The sequence below is a fragment of the Ascaphus truei genome, chromosome 5 (genome assembly GCF_040206685.1).
Source record: "Ascaphus truei isolate aAscTru1 chromosome 5, aAscTru1.hap1, whole genome shotgun sequence".
Classification (NCBI taxonomy): domain Eukaryota; kingdom Metazoa; phylum Chordata; class Amphibia; order Anura; family Ascaphidae; genus Ascaphus; species Ascaphus truei.
In genome coordinates, this window is record NC_134487.1 from 300,494,228 (window position 1) to 300,514,673 (window position 20,446).

The window sequence follows — 20,446 nt, forward strand, 5'->3', positions numbered from 1 at the left end:
TCCCACCCGGTAAAAAGAAAACTCAATAATCCGGTCCGGTTAAATAACCAAAGAAGAGCTTCCATCCAACGTTGCTCACAGATATCGCCTTCTATTTCATCCCATTGCAGACTTGATTTGTTTATATTTTTATTATACATTAACATGGAGAAGTTAGCATGCCGGCTCAGTCTGCCTCACCCCCACCAACATCTGTGACATGCTATGCCTGAACCAAAGGCATCAGTGATAATAATGAACATCTCCGTCTGCATGCCTGCCGCTATCATTATTTTTTGGCACATTAGTCAGTGGAAGAAGGTGTTGTATCAGACATAATAAGGTTATGGGGAGATAAAGGGTGTCAGAAATCCTCTATTCATGTACAGTAAAGACAAAAAACGCCCATCAATACATCCACAACAGGACCATACTGACAAAAGCGGATGTTTTAATAGCTTGTGTACGGATGGCAGCATTTTAGCGTGCTCTAACTATTGACATAATGCTATGGACTTGTGTGGATACCCGTCTTCTTCGGAGCATATAGAATTCCCCCCTTAAGCTTTCAGACACCTTATAACCCATTCACTGGAATAGGCTTGAAAGGTGCCTTACGGCGAGCAGTTGATTTATGGCTTACAGTGTAGCACTGCGTAGTAGATATGGCATTCCTGTAAGAAGAGGCTGAGGCTGCTCCTCTAGATGAAGCACATCACAGAAAAATTGAGAGGAGAAAAAGAAAACATATTAGAGACAGGAAGAGAGTAAACAGATACAAAGAGAGAAGCACCAAAGTATTTGGTCCCAATGCGTACAATATGTGTATAGAATGTATCTGATAAGAGAGGTTTTACTTTTGCTGAGACGATCTGCTAATTGTTATTCAAACTCCCAGAGCACCCCTTGTATCACATGCACCTCTGTCACTGTGTAACAGCTGGAGCTGTTACAGGACACCCTGACACTATACAATTAGCTACATGAAGGGTTGCAGAAAGGAGTCTTGATAAACTTTCCTTAGTTTTCATCTGTTGGTGTCAAGGTCACAGAAGTGAGTGGAATTTTGTAGCATTTGCCAAACCGGTTCCCACAGCTCATGAAAAAGCTGTTTAAAAGAATACACTGGGATGTCTTTAACCCAGACCATTGAAGCTTACTTAAATGAAGAAGTCTGGTGATAATCAGTTTATGAGTCTGTAGCAAAGTAGCCACCCCGGGTTTGCTCTGTTATCAGGAGTGCAATTTAGAGATATTTTGCTGGCGAATGCATGTCTCTGTATGAGCGGCTGGCATCAAACAAATGTGGTGAAACCAACTAATAGCCTTTGTGTTTTTAAGTTCTAAACCTCTCTCCTATCTAAACCAGTGTATTTTATCATTTACAGGCAACGTATATTTATTTAACACAAAGTAAATAACTAACGTGAACCTGCATTAAGAAATGGGCATACAAAATGCACCTACATCCGTGGTAAACTATTTTTTTTATTAATTTATAACAATGTTTTAGCAGGAAGTAATAGAAAGAGAGGCACAAGGATCCTTGTGCAATACACGTGATACCTTTGGAAGACCAGTGGAGTGCCTCTATTCCTATCGCTATGCCACCGGTGGTTCCAGCAGGATTATTGTTGCTGCGCACTCTTGGCATTTTGTATCCTGGTACCGTGAGTGGACCTTTATCTGGATTATTTCCAGGAAGTAATACAGTGAGAGTTGCCTCTCGTTTTCAAGTATGTCCTGGGCACAAAGTTATGATGATACGCCTTAAGCTCTCAAAAGTGCCGCACGTCACATACATATGGTGCACAAGCAGGAGGGATGTTGTAGCCTTGGGTAGGAGTTTCTCCCCGCCCCCTCCAGTCAGCTTCTTAATGCCCAGCATAAATACTGTCCCACTCCTCTCCTTACACTGGGAATGAGTGATTAGCAGGATCATTAGGCAGCTGAGAGAGCGGGGAAAACTACAATCCACACCAGCAACATCTCCACTACCTCTGCACAGGGGAGAGAGGGAGAGTGGGCTGCTGGGAGGGGGGCAAGCGGTAGGGGGCTGGAGGTGAACCCACAGAGGGCCGCTTGCAGCCCCCAGACTGCCTGTTGCCCACCAATGACCTATATGATAAAAAGGCCTTCATTGCTGTGTAATGAGGCTGTGACATTTGTTCACACTTTAAAGACTTTACCTCTTGAATTATTCAAATGCAAATGACTTGACATGAATGTGTTCCAGAGGAATCACAAATAGGTTTTTAATTAATTATTTGAAACTTTTTATGCTTCATATTCCTTGGTGTCTTTAGGTACATTTTGGTTGATATGAGTTTAATACTAATTAGCAATTTGGCATAATTAAAGCATTGATTTCTTAATGAGCTTGGATATTATTAAACGCCTTAAAATATTAAAAATGTCCTAATCGATGGTGAATAGCTCACTCATTTTTGCATTGTTCATTGCACCAGCACATCTGCAAAAGGATATTCCAGCATCTAAATGGAAAATATCCTTCTATTCACATCCAGTCTTCAGTGCCATGATTTACAGATCAAACTTGTTACTATGTCAATGCTGCTGAATGAAAAGTCCATGTTCAGAAAGTTACCAAGGAAAGGGAGAATGCTCCGACAACTGATAGATCCCTATAGCACACTGGGACACGCCATATTGAGACTGACACTATCAGGGAAAAAGGGCTGCAGGGACAGGCAGCAGAGATCAAGCCACCCCAACAACTCTGTGCTGAGTGTTTCTTAACAACACTTCATTCATTAAAGAAGAAGCTGTGTGTGGTGGGAGTCTGCCCAAGATACTCGGCGTAACCATACAATATAGCATGTTGATTTCCATGAAAGGAAATATTTTCCCATGGAATATTATGTAAACTGCTATTTAAGACCTACTACTGTTGGATGGGATTGCTAATTATGGTGAACCAAAGGTGTGAATGTTAAAGAGTCTGTTACAGAAAATGACGAAGGTAACGATACAGACGTGCCTGGATGTCATTATCCTCTAGTTGGATAGGTTGGGATTTACTCGCTAACATTGTCACTGAATCATGTGGAAGTGACTGGGATGTGCTGTTTTTTTCTTGAGTTACAATGTCACATGCTACATTTGTATCTTCAACTGAATGGCCTGCTACTTTACACAATGTACAAATATATACATTGTATTGCTGTTTGAAAATAGGCATGTTTGTGTTATTAGTTGGCACTTCTATTCTATTATCTCTGCCTGTGGTTCCTTCATTGTGTAAATTCTTAGAACATAACTATGAATACTATATACAGATGCAGCCACCAGTATTAGAACACTTACCTGGGAGATTCTGGGAGATTCTGAGGCTGTCTCAGAGTAAATGCCTCAACATTTCTGTGAGATTCTTAATGGCCCATCGGACTAACACAGTGGGGGGTCCCTGCAGTCCCATTCAAACTGAATCAAACTGAATGGGACTGCAGGGACCCCTGCTGTGTTAATCCGATGGGCCATTAAGAATCTCACAGAAATGTGGAGGAATTCACTGCGAGACCGCCCCAGAATCTCCCAGGCAAGAGTTCTAATACTGGTGGCTGCATCTGTATGTTGGGGGGCTTAACATTTGCAGAAGGTTTATCAAATTGAACAATATCATTTTGGTTCATATTTAAAGGGCTACACGTGACCCTTGGGCAGGGGTGAGCAACTTCATCAAGCACCACCAACAGATCAGGTTCTCAGGATACCCCTGCTTCAGCACAGGTGGCTCAGTCAACAACCGATTGAGCCACCTGTGCTGAAGCAAGGACTGATTGAGCCACCTGTGCTGTAGCAGGGACATCCTGAAAACCTGGCGTGTTGGTGGCCTTTGAGGACTGGAGTTGCCCACCCCTGCCCTAGGGGGATATAGATATACACGGGTTGCACCTTTTGGTCTTTTTATCAGCGTATGTTGTTCACCACTGTATCGGAAGTTGCTTGAAAAGAAAGACTGCAATTTAAAATTAGGATTGGCTGACCCTACATCATTTCCCATTACAAATTCCGTGTAGACAAAGATCAAAGTGAAATGAGCACTTTGCTTACCAGAGCTGACTTTTCTGACATCTGACATTGCAGTCATACTATTTAATGTTAATAGAAATTCAATTTTGCGCCCTGCAAGTCATCACATTTCAGCGTGCAGAGAATGATGTGTATCTGCAGCTCTGATATTTCCTCTTACAAGTGTTATCATGTGAGTCTTTGTGACTAGCCTTCACTTTACATTTTCATTAGGGACATATTACCAGAGGGTTGGAAACCTTGTCACATCATCCTTGGGTTAGGACAGGTTTTTCAACTGTATCCTCTGGAAGCCTGAGCCACATTAGGTTGTACAAATGACCAATGGATTGGCTAGCACATGCCCTTAAAAAAATACATACTGTATGGTTGGAATACTGTTTGGTTAACCCAGGGGTGGGCAACTCCAGTCCTCAAGGGTGACCAACAGGTCAGGCTATCAGGATATCCCTGCTTCAGGACAGGTGGCTCAATCTTTGACTGAGCCACTGATTGAGCCACCGATTGAGCCACCTGATCTGAAGCAGGGATAGCCTGAAAATCTGACCTATTGGTGGCTCTTGAGGACTGGAGTTGGCTACCCCTGGGTTAGCCCCAGAGCCTTTCCTGGCTGGGGGGACTTATATGGTTAGAAATCATCCAGATTAGTGGACAAACCACATTGATAGCTTTGTATTTAATGAACAGAGCCAGCTTGGGGGGGGGGGGGGGGAGGAGGGTTAGGGAGGATCTTTTGATGTAGTACTAACAAGACAGAGTTAGCCGTGTGGCCATCATGTATAGAGATTTGCATGTAGGACTACAGTGTATATACGATTACAGTAATAGAATAATATATTGGTAATTTGTATTGATAAAAAATGTCATCATTTTAATAGCCCTTAGCTGGAAAATATTGAACTTTATTTCTTTTCCTGTCTGGCGAGGGATAGATATTTTGCTATGTACATTTTTTAGCTATGTTCTCGGAAATGTATACAAATGTATTAAACATCAGTGCATGTTACAATCACCTCTCAGCCAGTGCATTGCAGCAGACAAGCGCTTGATAGACTGTGTACATGTTTTCCATTCTATTAATTCAGAATAGTGTAAATGATTCCTCTGGCCATGTCTCTTCACTGCAGGCGCAAATGAACTGCAGGGCTCCAGTCAAGGATCCCCCACTGGCAGTTATTGTGCAGAAACAAGAAACCTACATTGAATAATATTTTAAGATCCTATACAGAATAGTGTGTGTGTGTGTGTGTGTGTGTGTGTGTGTGTGTGTGTGTGTGTGTGTGTGTGTGTGTGTGTGTGTGTGTGTGTGTGTGTGTGTGTGTGTGTGTGTGTGTGTTTATATATATATAAGGGGACAAGGGACAGTTAAAGGGAGGGGTGAAAACAAAGATTAATGTTTCATTAATAACTTTTAAGATCTGCTATATATTAGCTGTACCCGGCGGAACATGCAACGATCTAGCAGATCTTAAAAGTTATTAATGAAACGTTAATCTTTGTTTTCACCCCTCCCTGTAACTGTCCCTTGTCCCCTCTTCTTCACGTTACTCCCCCCCCATCATGCCCTGCTCCTCTTTGCACTCTCTCCTCCCCTCTATTTACACTCCGTGCCTTACTGTGTCTGCTCCTCTCTCCTCTCTCTACTCTCTCTCCTATCACTACACTCCCTCCTCTCCTACTCATCTCATCTGTCTCCTCTCCTTGCTGTCCCTCTGTTTCCTCCTCCTAAACACCTTGCTCTCTCATGCCCTCTCTTTGCACTCCCTGCCTTACTGTGTCTGCTCCTCTCTCCTCTCTCTCCTCTCACTACACTCCCTCCTCTCCTACTCATCTCATCTGTCTCCCCTCCTTGCTGTCCCTCTGTTTCCTCCTCTTAAACACCTTGCTCTCTCATGACCTCTCTTTGCACTCCCTCTTGCCCTATGTGCACACTGCTCTCCATTCCCTCCTTCTCGTCATCCATCTGTCTCCTCTCCTTGCTGTCTCTCTTTCAGTCTCCTCCTCTCCTTGTTGTCTCTCTTTCTGTCTCCTCTCCTTGCTGTCTCTCTGTCTGCTCTCCCCTCCTTGCTGTCGTTGCTTAGCAACCCTGTAACAGCTGAAACTTTGTATGGAAATATACCTAAGCTTAAGAGAGCGAGAAATAAGAACTGTCATGCCATTCTCTATTATCATTCTCTCTTTATATACATGTACAAATAAAGATATATACAAAACATCTAACAGTTGCCAACCCATCAGGACCAAACAAATCAAGGCGAGATTATTGAACCTGAATACAAAAGCTCATAAGCATGAAAAGTCCGGGAACTATTGGGGTCCGTAGGCCGCAGCCATTGTGCGTGCTTGACGCAAACAACATGCAGCATTTCTATGAGGCCGACCATAGTGCGCGGTAAGAAGTGACGACACGGCTGCGTTTTGAGCCCACAAACGATTTTGATTTTTCACGCGATGGCCACGTCACGTATGCGGTTTTTTTTTTGCTCAGAGTTACTTTTCAAAGAATTGGGCAACTTGATTTAATATATATATTAATATTATATATATTCTGCACTATCGCAACTGGACTAACATGGCGATTTCCGTTAGTTATATATATATATATACAGTGGTCGACAAATCACCAAAAAATCTACTCGCCGAACAAAAAAATCTACTCGCCACCTAGTACCACACGTGTGCTGCTTGGGCCAATAGGAGCTCACCACGATGTTAAATCCACTCGCCCGGGGCGTGCAAATGTATAGGTTTGTCGAACACTGTATATATATATATATATATATATATATAAAACTAAGACCGCGCCTTGGGGTGCAATGCAAAGCACCCGATTTCCAACAATACAATGACTTAACAATGATATCAATACAATGAATAATGTTAAATGATCACTAGCTATAAATGTATATAATACAACTGTGTTGTTGTTAAGCTGATGCCTTGTAAAACAATGTTAACAATAATAAAAAGAAAAGAAAATGTCCAAAAATCGTGTAAACAAAGTCCAGTACACTGTAACCCAATTGGGTTAACCTAGATAGATCTTCTGGATACTGGCAGCCTTCTTCTTGGGCACAGCAAGCTCCCTCCCCGTAATCTAAACAGAAAAAAGAGAAGAAAAATCGCCCGATCCTAGTGTGATACCAGTGGATAAAATGTAATGATTATTTTGACAATAACCATTTAAAACTCACAAACATCCCAAGGTAATGAGCGTTGTACGAGTAAACTCATGCCCCAACATGCTTCCTTAGAACGCTGCTCAGCCTGATCTGTTGTGGGATATCCTCCCCTCAATTCCTCTCTCCTGGTGTCGCCCTATACGATGTCCTCCGGCAACCCGTAGAAGTGGTAGAGAGTTCCTGTGTGGAAAGTTCCCATGTACTCTAAGACTACGCTTGTAGTGCCGGCGACGTCAGGCTGCGGTCGCTGGAAAAATAAAATTGAGATGACTTCCAGTGATCGCGACCAAGGCGTTGCGTCGTGCTTACTATAAGCGCACGCGATCGTGGCAATGCGTTTGTTTTGATGCGCTGTCGCTGGCACTATAAGCTCAGCCTAAGGCAGACCGCAGCTTTTCTCTCCGGCGTCGTGATCTCACAAGCAATTGCTCACAACACGTGACCCTACGCGTTTCATCAGTCTGCGCAGAGAATAAAGAAAAAACACACTAAGGGCCATTCTATTTTCAGCTTTTCCTTAAATTGCACCTATCAAGCAGGGGTAGGAAATTTCTGTGAAAAATCCCATTTGTAAAGCTGCAAATGCATGTAATTGGTGGGAATTGTTTGCATATTATCTTGTTTAACAGCCCTGCTTGCCTGACCTCTTATTAAAGTACCATTAGTACCATTTAGATGAACAGATACTGTAATGAAACTGAATGCAGGAGCAATTTTGAATGACCAGCTCGAGAACTGTCAACTTTGACTCTACTTGTCGGTTTAGTAGAAAGACATCATGACTGAGGAGCGAATCCATTTCATCCCATGAGCTCTGTCTACATGTACACCCCATGAACCACTTCATGTACACCCCATGAACCACTTCATGTACACCCCATGAAACACTTCATGTACACCCCATGAAACGCTTCATGTACACCCCATGAAACGCGTCATGTACACCCCATGAAACGCTTCATGTACACCCCATGAACGCGTCATGTACACCCCATGAAACGCTTCATGTACACCCCATGAAACGCGTCATGTACACCCCATAAAACACTTCATGTACACCCCATGAAACGCTTCATGTACACCTTATGAAACGCGTCATGTACACCCCATGAAACACTTCATGTACACCCCATGAAACGCTTCATGTACACCCCATAAACCGCTTCATGTACACCCCATGAAACGCTTCATGTACACCCCATGAAACGCTTTATGTACACCCCATGAAACGCTTTATGTACACCCCATGAAACGCTTCATGTACACCCCATGAAAAGCTTCATGTACACCCCATGAAAAGCTTCATGTACACCCCATGAAACGCTTCATGTACACCCCATGAAAAGCTTCAGGTACACCCCATGAAACGCGTCATGTACACCCCATGAAACGCTTCATGTACACCCCATGAAACGCGTCATGTAAACCCCATGAAACGCTTCATGTACACCCCATGAAACGCTTCATGTACACCCCATGAAACGCTTCATTTACACCCCATGAAACGCTTCATTTACACCCCATGAAACACAATCATTTCCAACTGAAATTAAACAAAGTTGAAAAAATTGTTTTATTGATAAGGATAAAAATATATAAGGTTCATGTTGTACGTTTGTCAGCTTCTTTACAATCACTTAAAGGACAAGTTTAGCTACTTTGTTGGCTAAGTTATCTTTTATGAGTTTTATCAGTCTTTACTGCTATATTTTGTAGGATCACAGCACTACCGTATTTCAAACACAGGCATATTATTCATTGTCTGTTTCATTTTTAATTTCAACATATTTTAAGGAGACTGTGCTAAATACATGCATGTTTCGGTGATTTGTTAAAACTTAAAAGAGCATTGTCAATGGATATTTCATTTTTCCTTTGACAGGATGATGTGACTCAGCCATTGAACCTTTCAGCCAAACCCAAGACTTACGAGAGTAAATCCCCCACCTCTCCTACATCACCACATATCCCGGCTGTAAGAATAAGCAGCAGTGGCAGCACACACAAGTCCTCCATCTCTTCAACATTAGCTAGCCCTTCTGGCAGAATGAATTCAATAGGTAAGTTCTTTTTGAACAACAATACCACAATACTTATGAATGCATGGTTATTGTGCAAATATTAAGGAATCCATGGCATTTTTTTTAATACAGGATTGAAGCCGGGGTTCCCCCGAGCTGAACCCCGTTAATTTCAGCTCTGGGGACCCCCTGCTTCCAGAGATACTTACCTCCGTTTAACACACCCTCATCATATGGGCCAATAGGAAGCTGTACCGGGTGACGTCACGGCTTCCTATTGGCCCGCAGGACCCGGGAGCTTTGAAAAGCCGCCATAATGTGAACCCTGGAGTGGCTACCGGCCCCCCACTATGGAGGTAAGTACCCCCGGAAGCAGGGGTCCCGGCCTGAAATAAATGGGGTTCCGCTTCGAAGAGCCCCTGCTTCAATCCTGTATATTAAAAAAAAAATGACTTGGATTAACTCTTTAATAGTCAGGCTGAAATGCAAAGTTGGAGATACAAAAACGTAATCAAGTCGCAATATGTGTAATGATGTCATAACGCAGGCCAATCGCTATTTGTTCCATGTTGCACGTTACTGTCCCACATTTTCATTAGAGACGGTTAAATAGCTTCACATTAGCAATAACAATCCTTACATTCATTGTGCGGCATTGACTTATCACAACATTATCTTACAATATCTCTGGTACGGAAAGCAGCATGAAAAGGAGATGAGAAACGCAAAGTTATTCCATACTAATCAGTTGATTTGAATTATTAAACCTTAACAGCTGTCGTGTTCTTGCATCACACTCATTTTTTTACTATCAATCATGCTGTGGGGTGTTTTTTTTAACCTATATGTCATAGTTTTTCTTCATTAAACTTTCTGTCCGTTGTTTTCATGTATTCAGAATAACACAACTTTCTTCGTCATTACCAATATTCCCATCTACGGACCTTCCTAGAACAGAAAAATGTGTTGCCGTATTGTTAAAAAAACAAAAAAACACTTGTGAGCACATCCCCACGTCTCAGACACGTCTGAAGCCCCGCCTTTCCCCTTTATCTCTTAGCATACAGTGCCCCCACTGCAGCGAGGGATTCTGGGTATTATTAATAAACAATTATTAGACAAGTAAATAGCATAGTTCTTGTTAATAGCACTGTGGGTTTTTTTTAACACTTTTCTATCATTACAAATAATTGAAAGCCGTTGTTAACTTGCTAACCATTAATCCAATTTTACCAGCAAGCTACCACATGGGGTTTATGCAAAATTAGAAATGTACTTTATTCATTTGAAGGAACATTTTTTTTGTGATGGATTGGTGTGTGTGTGTCAAAATACAAGATGTTGAACACCAGTGTTTTAGATAGATAAATATACTTCATGCAAATGAGGACTTTGAAAAACGATATAACCAATTAATATGTTTATATAGTTATATAATACAGTTATAATTAATATGTTGTACTTTTTGTAAACAGTTGTACAAACTGGTGTTAATTATATGATTTAACACAGTCTATAGATGACAGGTATATGATATATGCTTTCAGGAAATACAAACATGCAATAAAGTTCTAAAAACGAATGTTTTATTCTGCAGTGATTAATGTTTGGAAACGCAAGTTTAGTGTAGGAATGAATACACATACACATCCTTTAGTCTTTTGGAATATGGAGGTTACATTGATTTTTTTCTTCTGTTTTAGTACCTAATGAAAATCTACACAAACATGCAAAACGGATTTTGACATTTCTTCTGTCTTCATTAGATACTTTTTCTGTTTACTAATATAGGAAAAAATAATTTAAAATATAACATATCTTTTGAATTATTAGCTAATACTAATAATAATAATATAGCTAGCCAAGTTAAAGAAACTGGCCAGTAACAAGAGAGAGAAGCCTACATTTGAATATACTACGATATAAATGGAAACTTTACTGCCTTTATAAAGGAGGATTTTCTCTGTAATCCAACAATTTATATAATATTGGTTCATTCGTTTTGAAGTGCAACAAATGTTTTCATTAACTTGAATAAGACGTAAACATGCATATCTTCACATTACTCATACCCAAACAACAAAGGCTAAAGAGACACACAGTATGCTGTAATAATACAGCATTATCAGTCACACGATTTGAAACGTTTGAACAGACTCAATTATAATGTTTATTTTGAGCCTTATTTCAAACCCATGGGGATATTCTTTGCAGAAGAAAAGGTATATTTGTAACAATTGGTGTTGCTGAAACATAGGGAATAGACATGTCACTAACAAGAGTTCTCTCTTGCTCTGTCCAAGGTTCTTAGTTGCTTATTCTGATCTCCTGACATCCATACTAATGATCCTTTGTACACCAGACTAGTTACTAGAGATGCAAACGCCACAACCTTGTCCCGTTAGAAATCTGTTGGAGAGGAGGAAGCCTTAATTTCCCTTCTTAAGGATTTAATTCATTTCTGCTCTGAATATCCAGCCAGCTACTCTGTGAATGTTGTAAAACTTGCAGACATAAAACCCCTTCCAGCAGTGTTTAGCTGAACTAATCTGACACCAGTTTCCCCTACTGAACTGTTTTAAGCATCAAGACAATGTTTTCTTCTTTTTGGCAATCATTGGATCAGATAGAAGATCCCAGCAATACAACGAGGACGTGTAATCTGACGCGATTAGACAAGGCGCTTTAGGAACAGCACATTCACAATTGAGACAAAGAAAGAGTATTAATAACACTCTCCCAACACGGCAGTTAGCCATTTTATATTTCTTTTCTTTAATCTTCGTGTTTTTCAACAAATCATAGGATTTAATAGCGTGTTTGGGCAGATTAGAGGATTTATGGCCCAGATGTTTTTTGTTCTAAAAATGGATTATGGTGTAAAGTTTGCTGGAATCCGCAGAACATGTTCAGGCAAGCCGGTCATTTTATGTGCGATTAGGGCCTGCCTTCTGTCCCACAATCCTTCCATCTGTCACAGCGCCCCAATGGATCTAGTTAGATTTGCTTTATGTCACAGTCCATTTTCCTGGTGTGTGTTTTTTTTCTTCCTCCAGTTTCACCCGTTCTAGTTGTATCCCATGGCAAAGAATCATTTAGGAAGATGGTACTGTAGTTCTGTGCTATCTGTAACAGAATATGTTCCATTTACATGAAGTATGCTGTACTACTGTTAATTCCACAGGCTTAAAAGAAAACCAGGCTATAATATTTTAAATATATATATATACACGCATGTTTATTTAAGTTGAAGCTAACATTTAAGATTCAGGGTCCACGGCTGGTATAGTTCTTGTAATACACTTCTAAAGTGCCTAAAAATTGTTTCATAAATGTGTTTCATTCAGTAGTTTTTTACAATGATCAGATAACTGCATTGCTTACATTTCAGTCCACTACACGTATTTACTAAGTAGTGCTATGCCGCAATATAGCTTAATGTGCTAGAAAGAAGTCGCCTTGTGGCCGCTTCACCAGAACGCCATAATGACGCATGTAATTGTTCTTATCTTTCTGACCTTGTCCTTCCTTTGTCAATCATAGTTAAAGGCCCTGTCTGTCCTGTCCCACAGGCATGTTTGACTTAGTACTCCATACTTTTGTGGTCATTCTAAAGCCCTGCTGTGTGCACCTTATTCTGTGTGATTGTTTCCTCTTTGTTGTCTCTTTGGAGTGCTTTCTCAATGATTGATCATTGCTACCAGCCTTCTGAATTCCTCTGGAAGACCCCAATGTTAAATCACCCATTACATTTAAGCTTTCCTTCAATGCAAATCCAGACCATTCTCAGTCTCCCTCTATCCCTGTGGTATCTCACAATCCTTCTTCAAATAATTTGCGGTGTGTAAATTGCAGCTTGCTCTTCCACTTGTTTCTTACTCTTCCATGTTTGGAAGAATACTCTTCTGCTGACACCTGCTACTCTACCCATCTGCAAATCACACCGGTTCATCAACTATTTCATTAGCCTCACCAGTATTTTATTCTGTATCCAACATACATATTTTACACCTGTGGAAAGCATTATAGCAGTTAACACATAATGCACAGTACATACTGCTTTAATGAACACTGATTTGATCATACAATACTTAAATAATACAGCAACATAGCAGCAATCAGGGCTGAATGGTTAGATTATTTTTTAAAGAGTTACCCACAAAAAAAGGGGTTTTACATGAATACTTCTCCAGAATCGAAAAATACTGTAGGATTTTAGATTGAAAAATGATATGAATTGCCACTATTGCTAAGACTTGCAGTGTGTGCAGGGTACACTAAGTTTATATAGTAGTTTGTGTCAAGGACTGCACAGTGAGATGTCATCGTACTCAGAATGCCATCTTTTTTTTCTTATAATGAGAGAATAGCTAAGAATAAGCAACCAGTCCATTTTTCTGCATTAATATGTTTCTCTTCTTTTCAGATATCCTCTCTTCTATCACATCCACGGGGTATTTAAATGACCATGATGCTGTAACCAAGGCTATCCAGGAAGCACGACAGATGAAAGAGCAACTTCGAAGGGAACAGCACATGCTGGATGGGAAAGTAGCCGTCGTGAATAGTCTAGGTCTGAATAACTGCAGGACAGAAAAGGTCAGTTACTAACACCCAGTTTTGTGACATCTCATCTTGCTGATCGTATTCTTTAAATCCTTATGAAAGCTTCCGAGTCTGTTAATTCCCACTTTCTGGCTGCCAATCGGTATTAGGGTTTTCGGTTGTTCTGAAATATCTAAGTTGGATTGGAAATCCTGCTTCATAGAATTGCTTGCATGTGTTGCTGAGATCAGAGAAGGATTTGAGAATGTTCAAGCCTCTTCAGGAACATAAGCTTAGTTGATACTCAGCTCAGCGTTTGGGTATTTAGCCATTATAATATTGTCATGCAGGATATGGTGACGTGTGGCCATTCTTCAGCAGCACTGCAAGTCATGTTAGCTGAGTGCAAAATACCCACACTACATTTATTAGAATGAGGTTAATCTTTCTAAGCCAGGGGTGGGCAACTCCAGTCCTCAAGGGCCACCAACAGGTCAGGTTTTATTTATAGTATTAACACTTTGCTGCCAGACAGGTCTGTAATGCATTGCCGCATGTTGCAGGCGCCTCCGGTAGCAAAGGGGATTTCCTGCAAATTCCAAGTGGCTCTGGTATGAAACATCAGTTGTAGACTGGATCAGGGTTTATTTTTATGTAAGGATTGTATCGTGCTGTGTAATCAATTAGCACTATGTATACACACATATATTATTCCAATGATATGTTACAATAAGGTACACTGATAATATTATAACGTTACTGCTGCACAGTGTGCTCGTCAATGTTTTAAATGCTAGTACACGTCTATAAAACATCAGCACAGACGTCACTGCTCAATCCCCGCAAACAGCGTGGCACAAACATCACTGATTCAAAGAACTTACGCTGATTCAAAGTCTTCCACTAAGGCCACTGACTGAGCCACATGTGCTCACCTGAAAACCTGAACTGTTGGTGGCCCTTGAGGCTTGGAGTTGCCCACCCCTGGTCTAAGCTTATGAGTTCTAGTTAAAAACAGAATAAAAAGACATACCCACACTATAAGATGCGTTATTTTCATCCCATTTGGAAAGCACTGCGCAAAAATATGGATCTTCCAAAAGTTGTTTAGGTCATTGAAATGACCTCATAAAAATGACCCCATAGAAATGACCCCCACTTTGGGTGCGCTATTAAGGTTTACGTGTTTAAAATGAATCCATCATTTAAAGAAAATGAATAATTTATTATAGATCAATCTATGTTTCTTGCACGCTTTATGCACAGTATGTATGTATGTATATATGTATATCTTTATGTATATCATTTATGTACACAGCGCGTCACAGCAGTAGTACACGTGACATAATAATATAACACATAATGGGAATAAGCGCTTCAGACATGACAGTGACAATAGGAAAGGGATTCCCTGCCCTGAAGAGCTTACAATCTATATACTGACGCTGCCTCTGCCGGTATCCTTGTATTCTCAGTTAAAGCTGATAAACAGGTAGCCGTACTTATGCGGATGACAGTGCATGCTGTTTATACCCTTTTATGTGCGGGGAGGTGGTAAGGGGAAAAACAGTGTTAGATAAATGTAGACGTGCACAAGCACAAAGGAATTTATATTCAAATATTTAAGCATTCTTGAAAGGGTGCTTGGAGCAGAAATTCCTCTTCCTGCGCTCCCCATGTAGAAATGACTTTAACACTCAGGCAGATGCTAATGCAAAGTGACTCAAGCTATTCCTCGCAAGCGTAGCTAAATTGCCGTTATTTGTTAAGCGCATTGAATTCAGCTGTGGATACAGCAGTTGGTTGCATTCAGAAAGCATCTGTACCCTTTTTTAATCTTCCAAAGCAGAGACAACTCTACCTATTTCCCCCACCTCTCCTCCCTCCTGCTAGCTGGGAATTGTCAAGTGACAACCGACCAAATCCTTTTGGACAGGAAGCCTTCATCCTGAGCTCTATATACTTGCAAAGCAGGTCTTGTGGTTGGATCGGGGAGCCCATTAAAAGCATTTTGATGGTATGGAAATTCATCTTCATGAAGCACCCAGGCCCCTAAGCAGCATGCTGTTTAACTGTGGTTACAGATCAGTCATTCACATAGGAGGGCAATAATTGTGCTGACGGCTTGTACAGAAATGGAAGTACATTAAAATAATCCCAGGCCCTCCACCAAGGCACTGTGAGTTAATCTTCTTTAATACAGATCAGCTGTTGTTCTAACACATGACTTTATGCCAGCTCTAGTGACTCCACACTGCCTATTCATTAAGTAACCAGAGCAGAGCCATCTGCATGCACTGTGTTTGGTTACTTTCACTATTGTTCACAGATTCTTATTTGCTTGTCTGTTTTCACTTACTGTAGCTAATCCTCCAGCAGCAGCTATAATTTATTTTCCCATTTAATACAGAACTAGTTAGTGTTTGTTGCGATTTGTTAAGGGGGAGTGGGGTGGAAACATGGCTGGAAATAAATATTGAGTTTAGGGTTTTTTTTATGATAAACTCGCTGATCTGCACAGCAGGCCCTTTGTACAGTAGCAGCCAAAATATGTTGGCGAACACAGAAAGCAACAATCCTTTGAGCGGCCTTTTCAATTGAATGAAGACATGTGAACGTTCAGGACTAATGGCGTTACAGATAAACGATAACTCTTAACTTTGAACTTTTGGGGGACTTTACATCAAGGGGAACGTGGAACAATCAGCCAGTCATAAGGAGGCACCTATCCCATTCCCGGACTTATAAATATACGTTGTGTTAATGTAGGTCTGTCTAACCCCAACCCAAAAGGAAAAATAAACAGATTTCAGAAGCAAAACCACTAAAAGCTATGAACATATACATATTAAATGGCTTTGGAGCATGTGCCTAAACAAATGCTAATTAAAAGTAACCAGTAAATCCTGCCTCAAATATAGCATAGGAGACATGTGTAGCCATATTTATCATGGTGTGCTAAGCATCGAGGTGGGTTACGCCTTACCATTATTTTAGTAATAAATAAGGTACATAGGCCCATCTTTACTAAGTGGTGCTATGCCAGAAAACCTCTTCTGTCGCCAGAAGACAACTTACCGTAGAGCTCATTAGCTGGAATGGGATGTTAGATGTCTTCTGGTGCTGGAAGATGTCCTTTGCCTAATAGCACCAAGTTAATAGTGGCCATATGGTTTCATTCACTAACCCGCACAAGACTGTAGTGAATAGCGCTAACGCTGTTGAGAGAATGAGGCCACTAATCAATTACTAGTTTTTTGCTACATTTGACAAAATGACCCCAAATCACACACTCGCATGCTCAGGACTGAGGAGCTGTGTGTAAGAATATATTACAATACATGTTCAATCCCTCTATATAGCACTAATGCTCTCTGGAGCTTAATTCCTTGCACACCTGCTTCTTCTTAGCCAGATTTTCCTACCTCTCCATTACAAGAATGCAAGGCACATATTAGCCACCAATGTTGCTTATAGAGGCAGTCCAAGCAGAATTAAAAAAAAAATATATATATTTTTGGTTTAATATATGCCAGATTTGATTACCTTTATTGAAAACTAATTACCTAAGATGACAGTCGATTGGTTCTCTGGTGATTGATCAGCAAAATCCTGTTTCCCAGGGTTCACTAAATGGCTGCCTTTCAGTTTCAAATCAATCCTTCAGTCAGTGTAACTCAACAGCTACAATGTATCCTAATATTACTACGGTAACATTATCTAATGTTACAGTTTACAGCTGAAACTGCTGGGAATATTGGTAGCAAATTATCCCAAACAGGAAAGTGTTGCAAAGATATTGCAATGCTGGGGATGTGTGCTAAAGCCTGCTATAGAAATCAAAGGATGATCAGTATATTAAAACTCATTAAAAATTGTATTAAGAGTTGAATTTAAAAAAAAAAGGTAATAAGTATTATCTAATACTACAGAACTGATGTATTTATAAACACACATGTAGGATATTGCTTGGATTGCTCCTTTAATGTGGACGTTACTCTGCGTTATATGTTGGGGCCTTACAAATAAAAGATAAAAGTAATAATAATGTTTCTTTTATTTAAAACTAGAAGCAAAGGGGGGAGGGGGAGGAGGGGATATGATGCCTTTTATTGGACCAGCAAGTAGTTGATATGTAACAAGCTTCCCAACCTCTCAGGGTCCTTCATCGTGTCCTTTCCCCACCCTGAGAGGTTGGAAAGCTTGTAACACATCAACTACTTGTTGGTCCGATAAAAGGTATCATGCCCCTTCCTCCCTCTCCCTCCTGTGTTACTACATGCAAGAAAGGACCAGCACAGTGACCCACCCTTCCTCGCTTTTTTAAAAAGTGTGTCAGCGGTAGTATGTGTACAGTATAAGAGCCCTGTAATCATTTCCCAGCCATCCTTCTTACTGACACCTCTGTCCCCTCAGATTCCGGGCACTTAACCCTTTACGAACCAAAAAGATGTTGTAGCCGGCGCAGCCCTGAGATGCTGAGGAATGTCTGTAAATATTACGCGGTAAAGCAGTGGGGCTTCAGGCTCTTCTGCCGCTGAAAGTCTTAGGAAATCGGGTATTTCAGTGGAAATCAAGCTATGCTTTTAACTCTCTCTTATGATTTCAATGGACAATTACAAGGAGAAAAAATAACCTTCACTTTGTTTGTTCTCCCTAAGACAACGTTATGGGAAGGCCAAGCCCAGTCGTTGTGGACCCAATAGATTTCACCCCCATCCCCCGTGAAACACTGATGTCAATTAACGTTTGGGCAGCTTGTTAAAGATACATTTTTGTTTATGAATCTGTTTAAAGGTGCTTCACAGCTTCCAAATGAGTATTGCGTCTTTAGAATAATTGCAGCTTGCTGTCTTCCGTTCCCCTCGCTTTGCCAGCCGAATCAGCACAGACATGTCAGAAGTGCCTGGGATCTGCCTGGGTACAACCTGGCTTCAACTCTCAGGCCTGGTTTGAAACGTTTTTTTTAGCTATATTAAGTTAGGATAAAGCATTAGAGATGATATAAAGGTATGTGTACATTAAGTGATGCTTTGCTAGTAGACACCTTACTGCCCATCCATATTATAGCTGCTGGAGGAGTAGCTCCGTAAGGTGTCTTGTGGCATAGCACTGCTTAGTAAAAATGGGCTTAAACGTCTTACATGGTTGGGTGCTTTTGCCCGTGTTCCTTTCACTCCGATCTATGCTTTATCTGGTTGTCTGCAGAGAAGAGCTGCTTCCCGCAACAGTCAAAAGCATGAAACAGTTTGATTAGTTTGAGTTTAAGGTTCAGTTGCTTTTTTCTGCCCTGTCTTCACACAGTTTGTATATATTTACAGCTGTGTGCATTTAATGGCTACGTGCCGTATTTTCACAGATGGCCAGTAAAATACTTTTCAGTTTAGTCTGCCTTGCTTCATTTGTCACAGTGCCACTTCTCCCAGCCAATGAGTGCCCACGCCTGGCAGAGAGTGATTATGTGTAAGCACAGCGAGGGTTTGAAAATGATGATTACATTTTATTTTTGGGAATCATAGAAATGTGAAGATATAGGCAGGCAATGTTTGAAGTGTAATAACACCGGCCGGAGAACCACTGACCTCGCCGTGCTTTAAATGAGTGTTTTTTCCCTTTGTGTGGAACATGGTTTAAACCAGGTGGAGGCTACTCCGGTCGTCAAGAGCCACCAACAAGTCAGGTTTTCAGGATATCCCAGCTTCAGCACAGGTGGCTCAATCAGTGGCTATGTTGAAGACTGCACCACCTGTGCTGAAGCAGGGATATCCTAAAAACCTGACCTGTTGGTAGCCCCTGCGCACTGGAGTTGGCTATCCCTGGTTTAAACTATTTCATGAAGAATTACCACCCATTTCTTTAGCATAAATAACTCTAAACAAACTTGTTACACTGTAGAATTTCCGTTTACCAATCTAAAGCATTCACTCACTTAAGACAGTAGATCAATAGTTTATTTACGCACTTTGCCCCCCCCAAAAAAATATATTAAACCCTCCAGCACCAAATGAGTTAAGCACTAGAGCCATGAAGAAAATGTTCCACTTTCAATGGCACATTTACCGTGAGTAAGGGGGGGGGGGGAGGGGTCGGGGGTTGACTTCTGGCAATTAGGGGGTTATTAAGTGCACTTTCCATGAGCAGAGTACTTACAAAATAGCATTAGCAAATAGCACTCTTTGTTAACATCCCGAATCACAGTACACTGTAAGCAAACAATAGTAACAATGCTGTAGAGAGCATATACCATGAGAGATGGAAAACTCTACCTCTCCAACACATGAAGACAGCTTTCACAGTTTTACATTGTACTTTATTTTATTACAATGTCTATTTCAAAGAGATGTCATCCCACCCCTTCACCCCCCCCCCCACTCCCCCACACTCCCCCCCTCCCCCCCCCCCGGCTAGTTGAGCATGAGGGACACAGATACAATCTATACATTGTCTATAGATTTATTTTCTAGAATGCCATCTATTCCCGGTATGTCTTCTGTACCTTCACCATCACTGGGGAGGCCACTGTTCTGTGGTAAGTCTTCTGTACCTTCACCATCACTGGGGAGGCCACTGTTCTGTGGTATGTCTTCTGTACCTTCACCATCACTGGGGAGGCCACTGTTCTGTGGAGATGATTTCTTGAGTGACCGGAAAGAATCCCCTAAGGGA

At 41.1% G+C, this 20,446-nt stretch overlaps 1 protein-coding gene across 17 annotated transcripts in view; it reads left to right on the forward strand.

Moving 5' to 3' along the window:
- Positions 1–20,446, forward strand: part of SOX5 (SRY-box transcription factor 5) — a 913,923-nt gene that overhangs the window by 876,260 nt on the left and 17,217 nt on the right. For 12 of the 17 annotated variants that reach the window (XM_075602880.1, XM_075602877.1, XM_075602879.1 and 9 more), the window contains 3 exons: positions 9,097–9,274; positions 13,662–13,834; positions 15,627–15,797. In XM_075602880.1, the coding sequence (XP_075458995.1) occupies positions 9,097–9,274; positions 13,662–13,834; positions 15,627–15,797 (522 nt within the window). The remainder of the gene's footprint in view (positions 1–9,096; positions 9,275–13,661; positions 13,835–15,626; positions 15,798–20,446) is intronic. The other 5 variants (XM_075602886.1, XM_075602887.1, XM_075602888.1 and 2 more) reach the window with 1 other exon arrangement.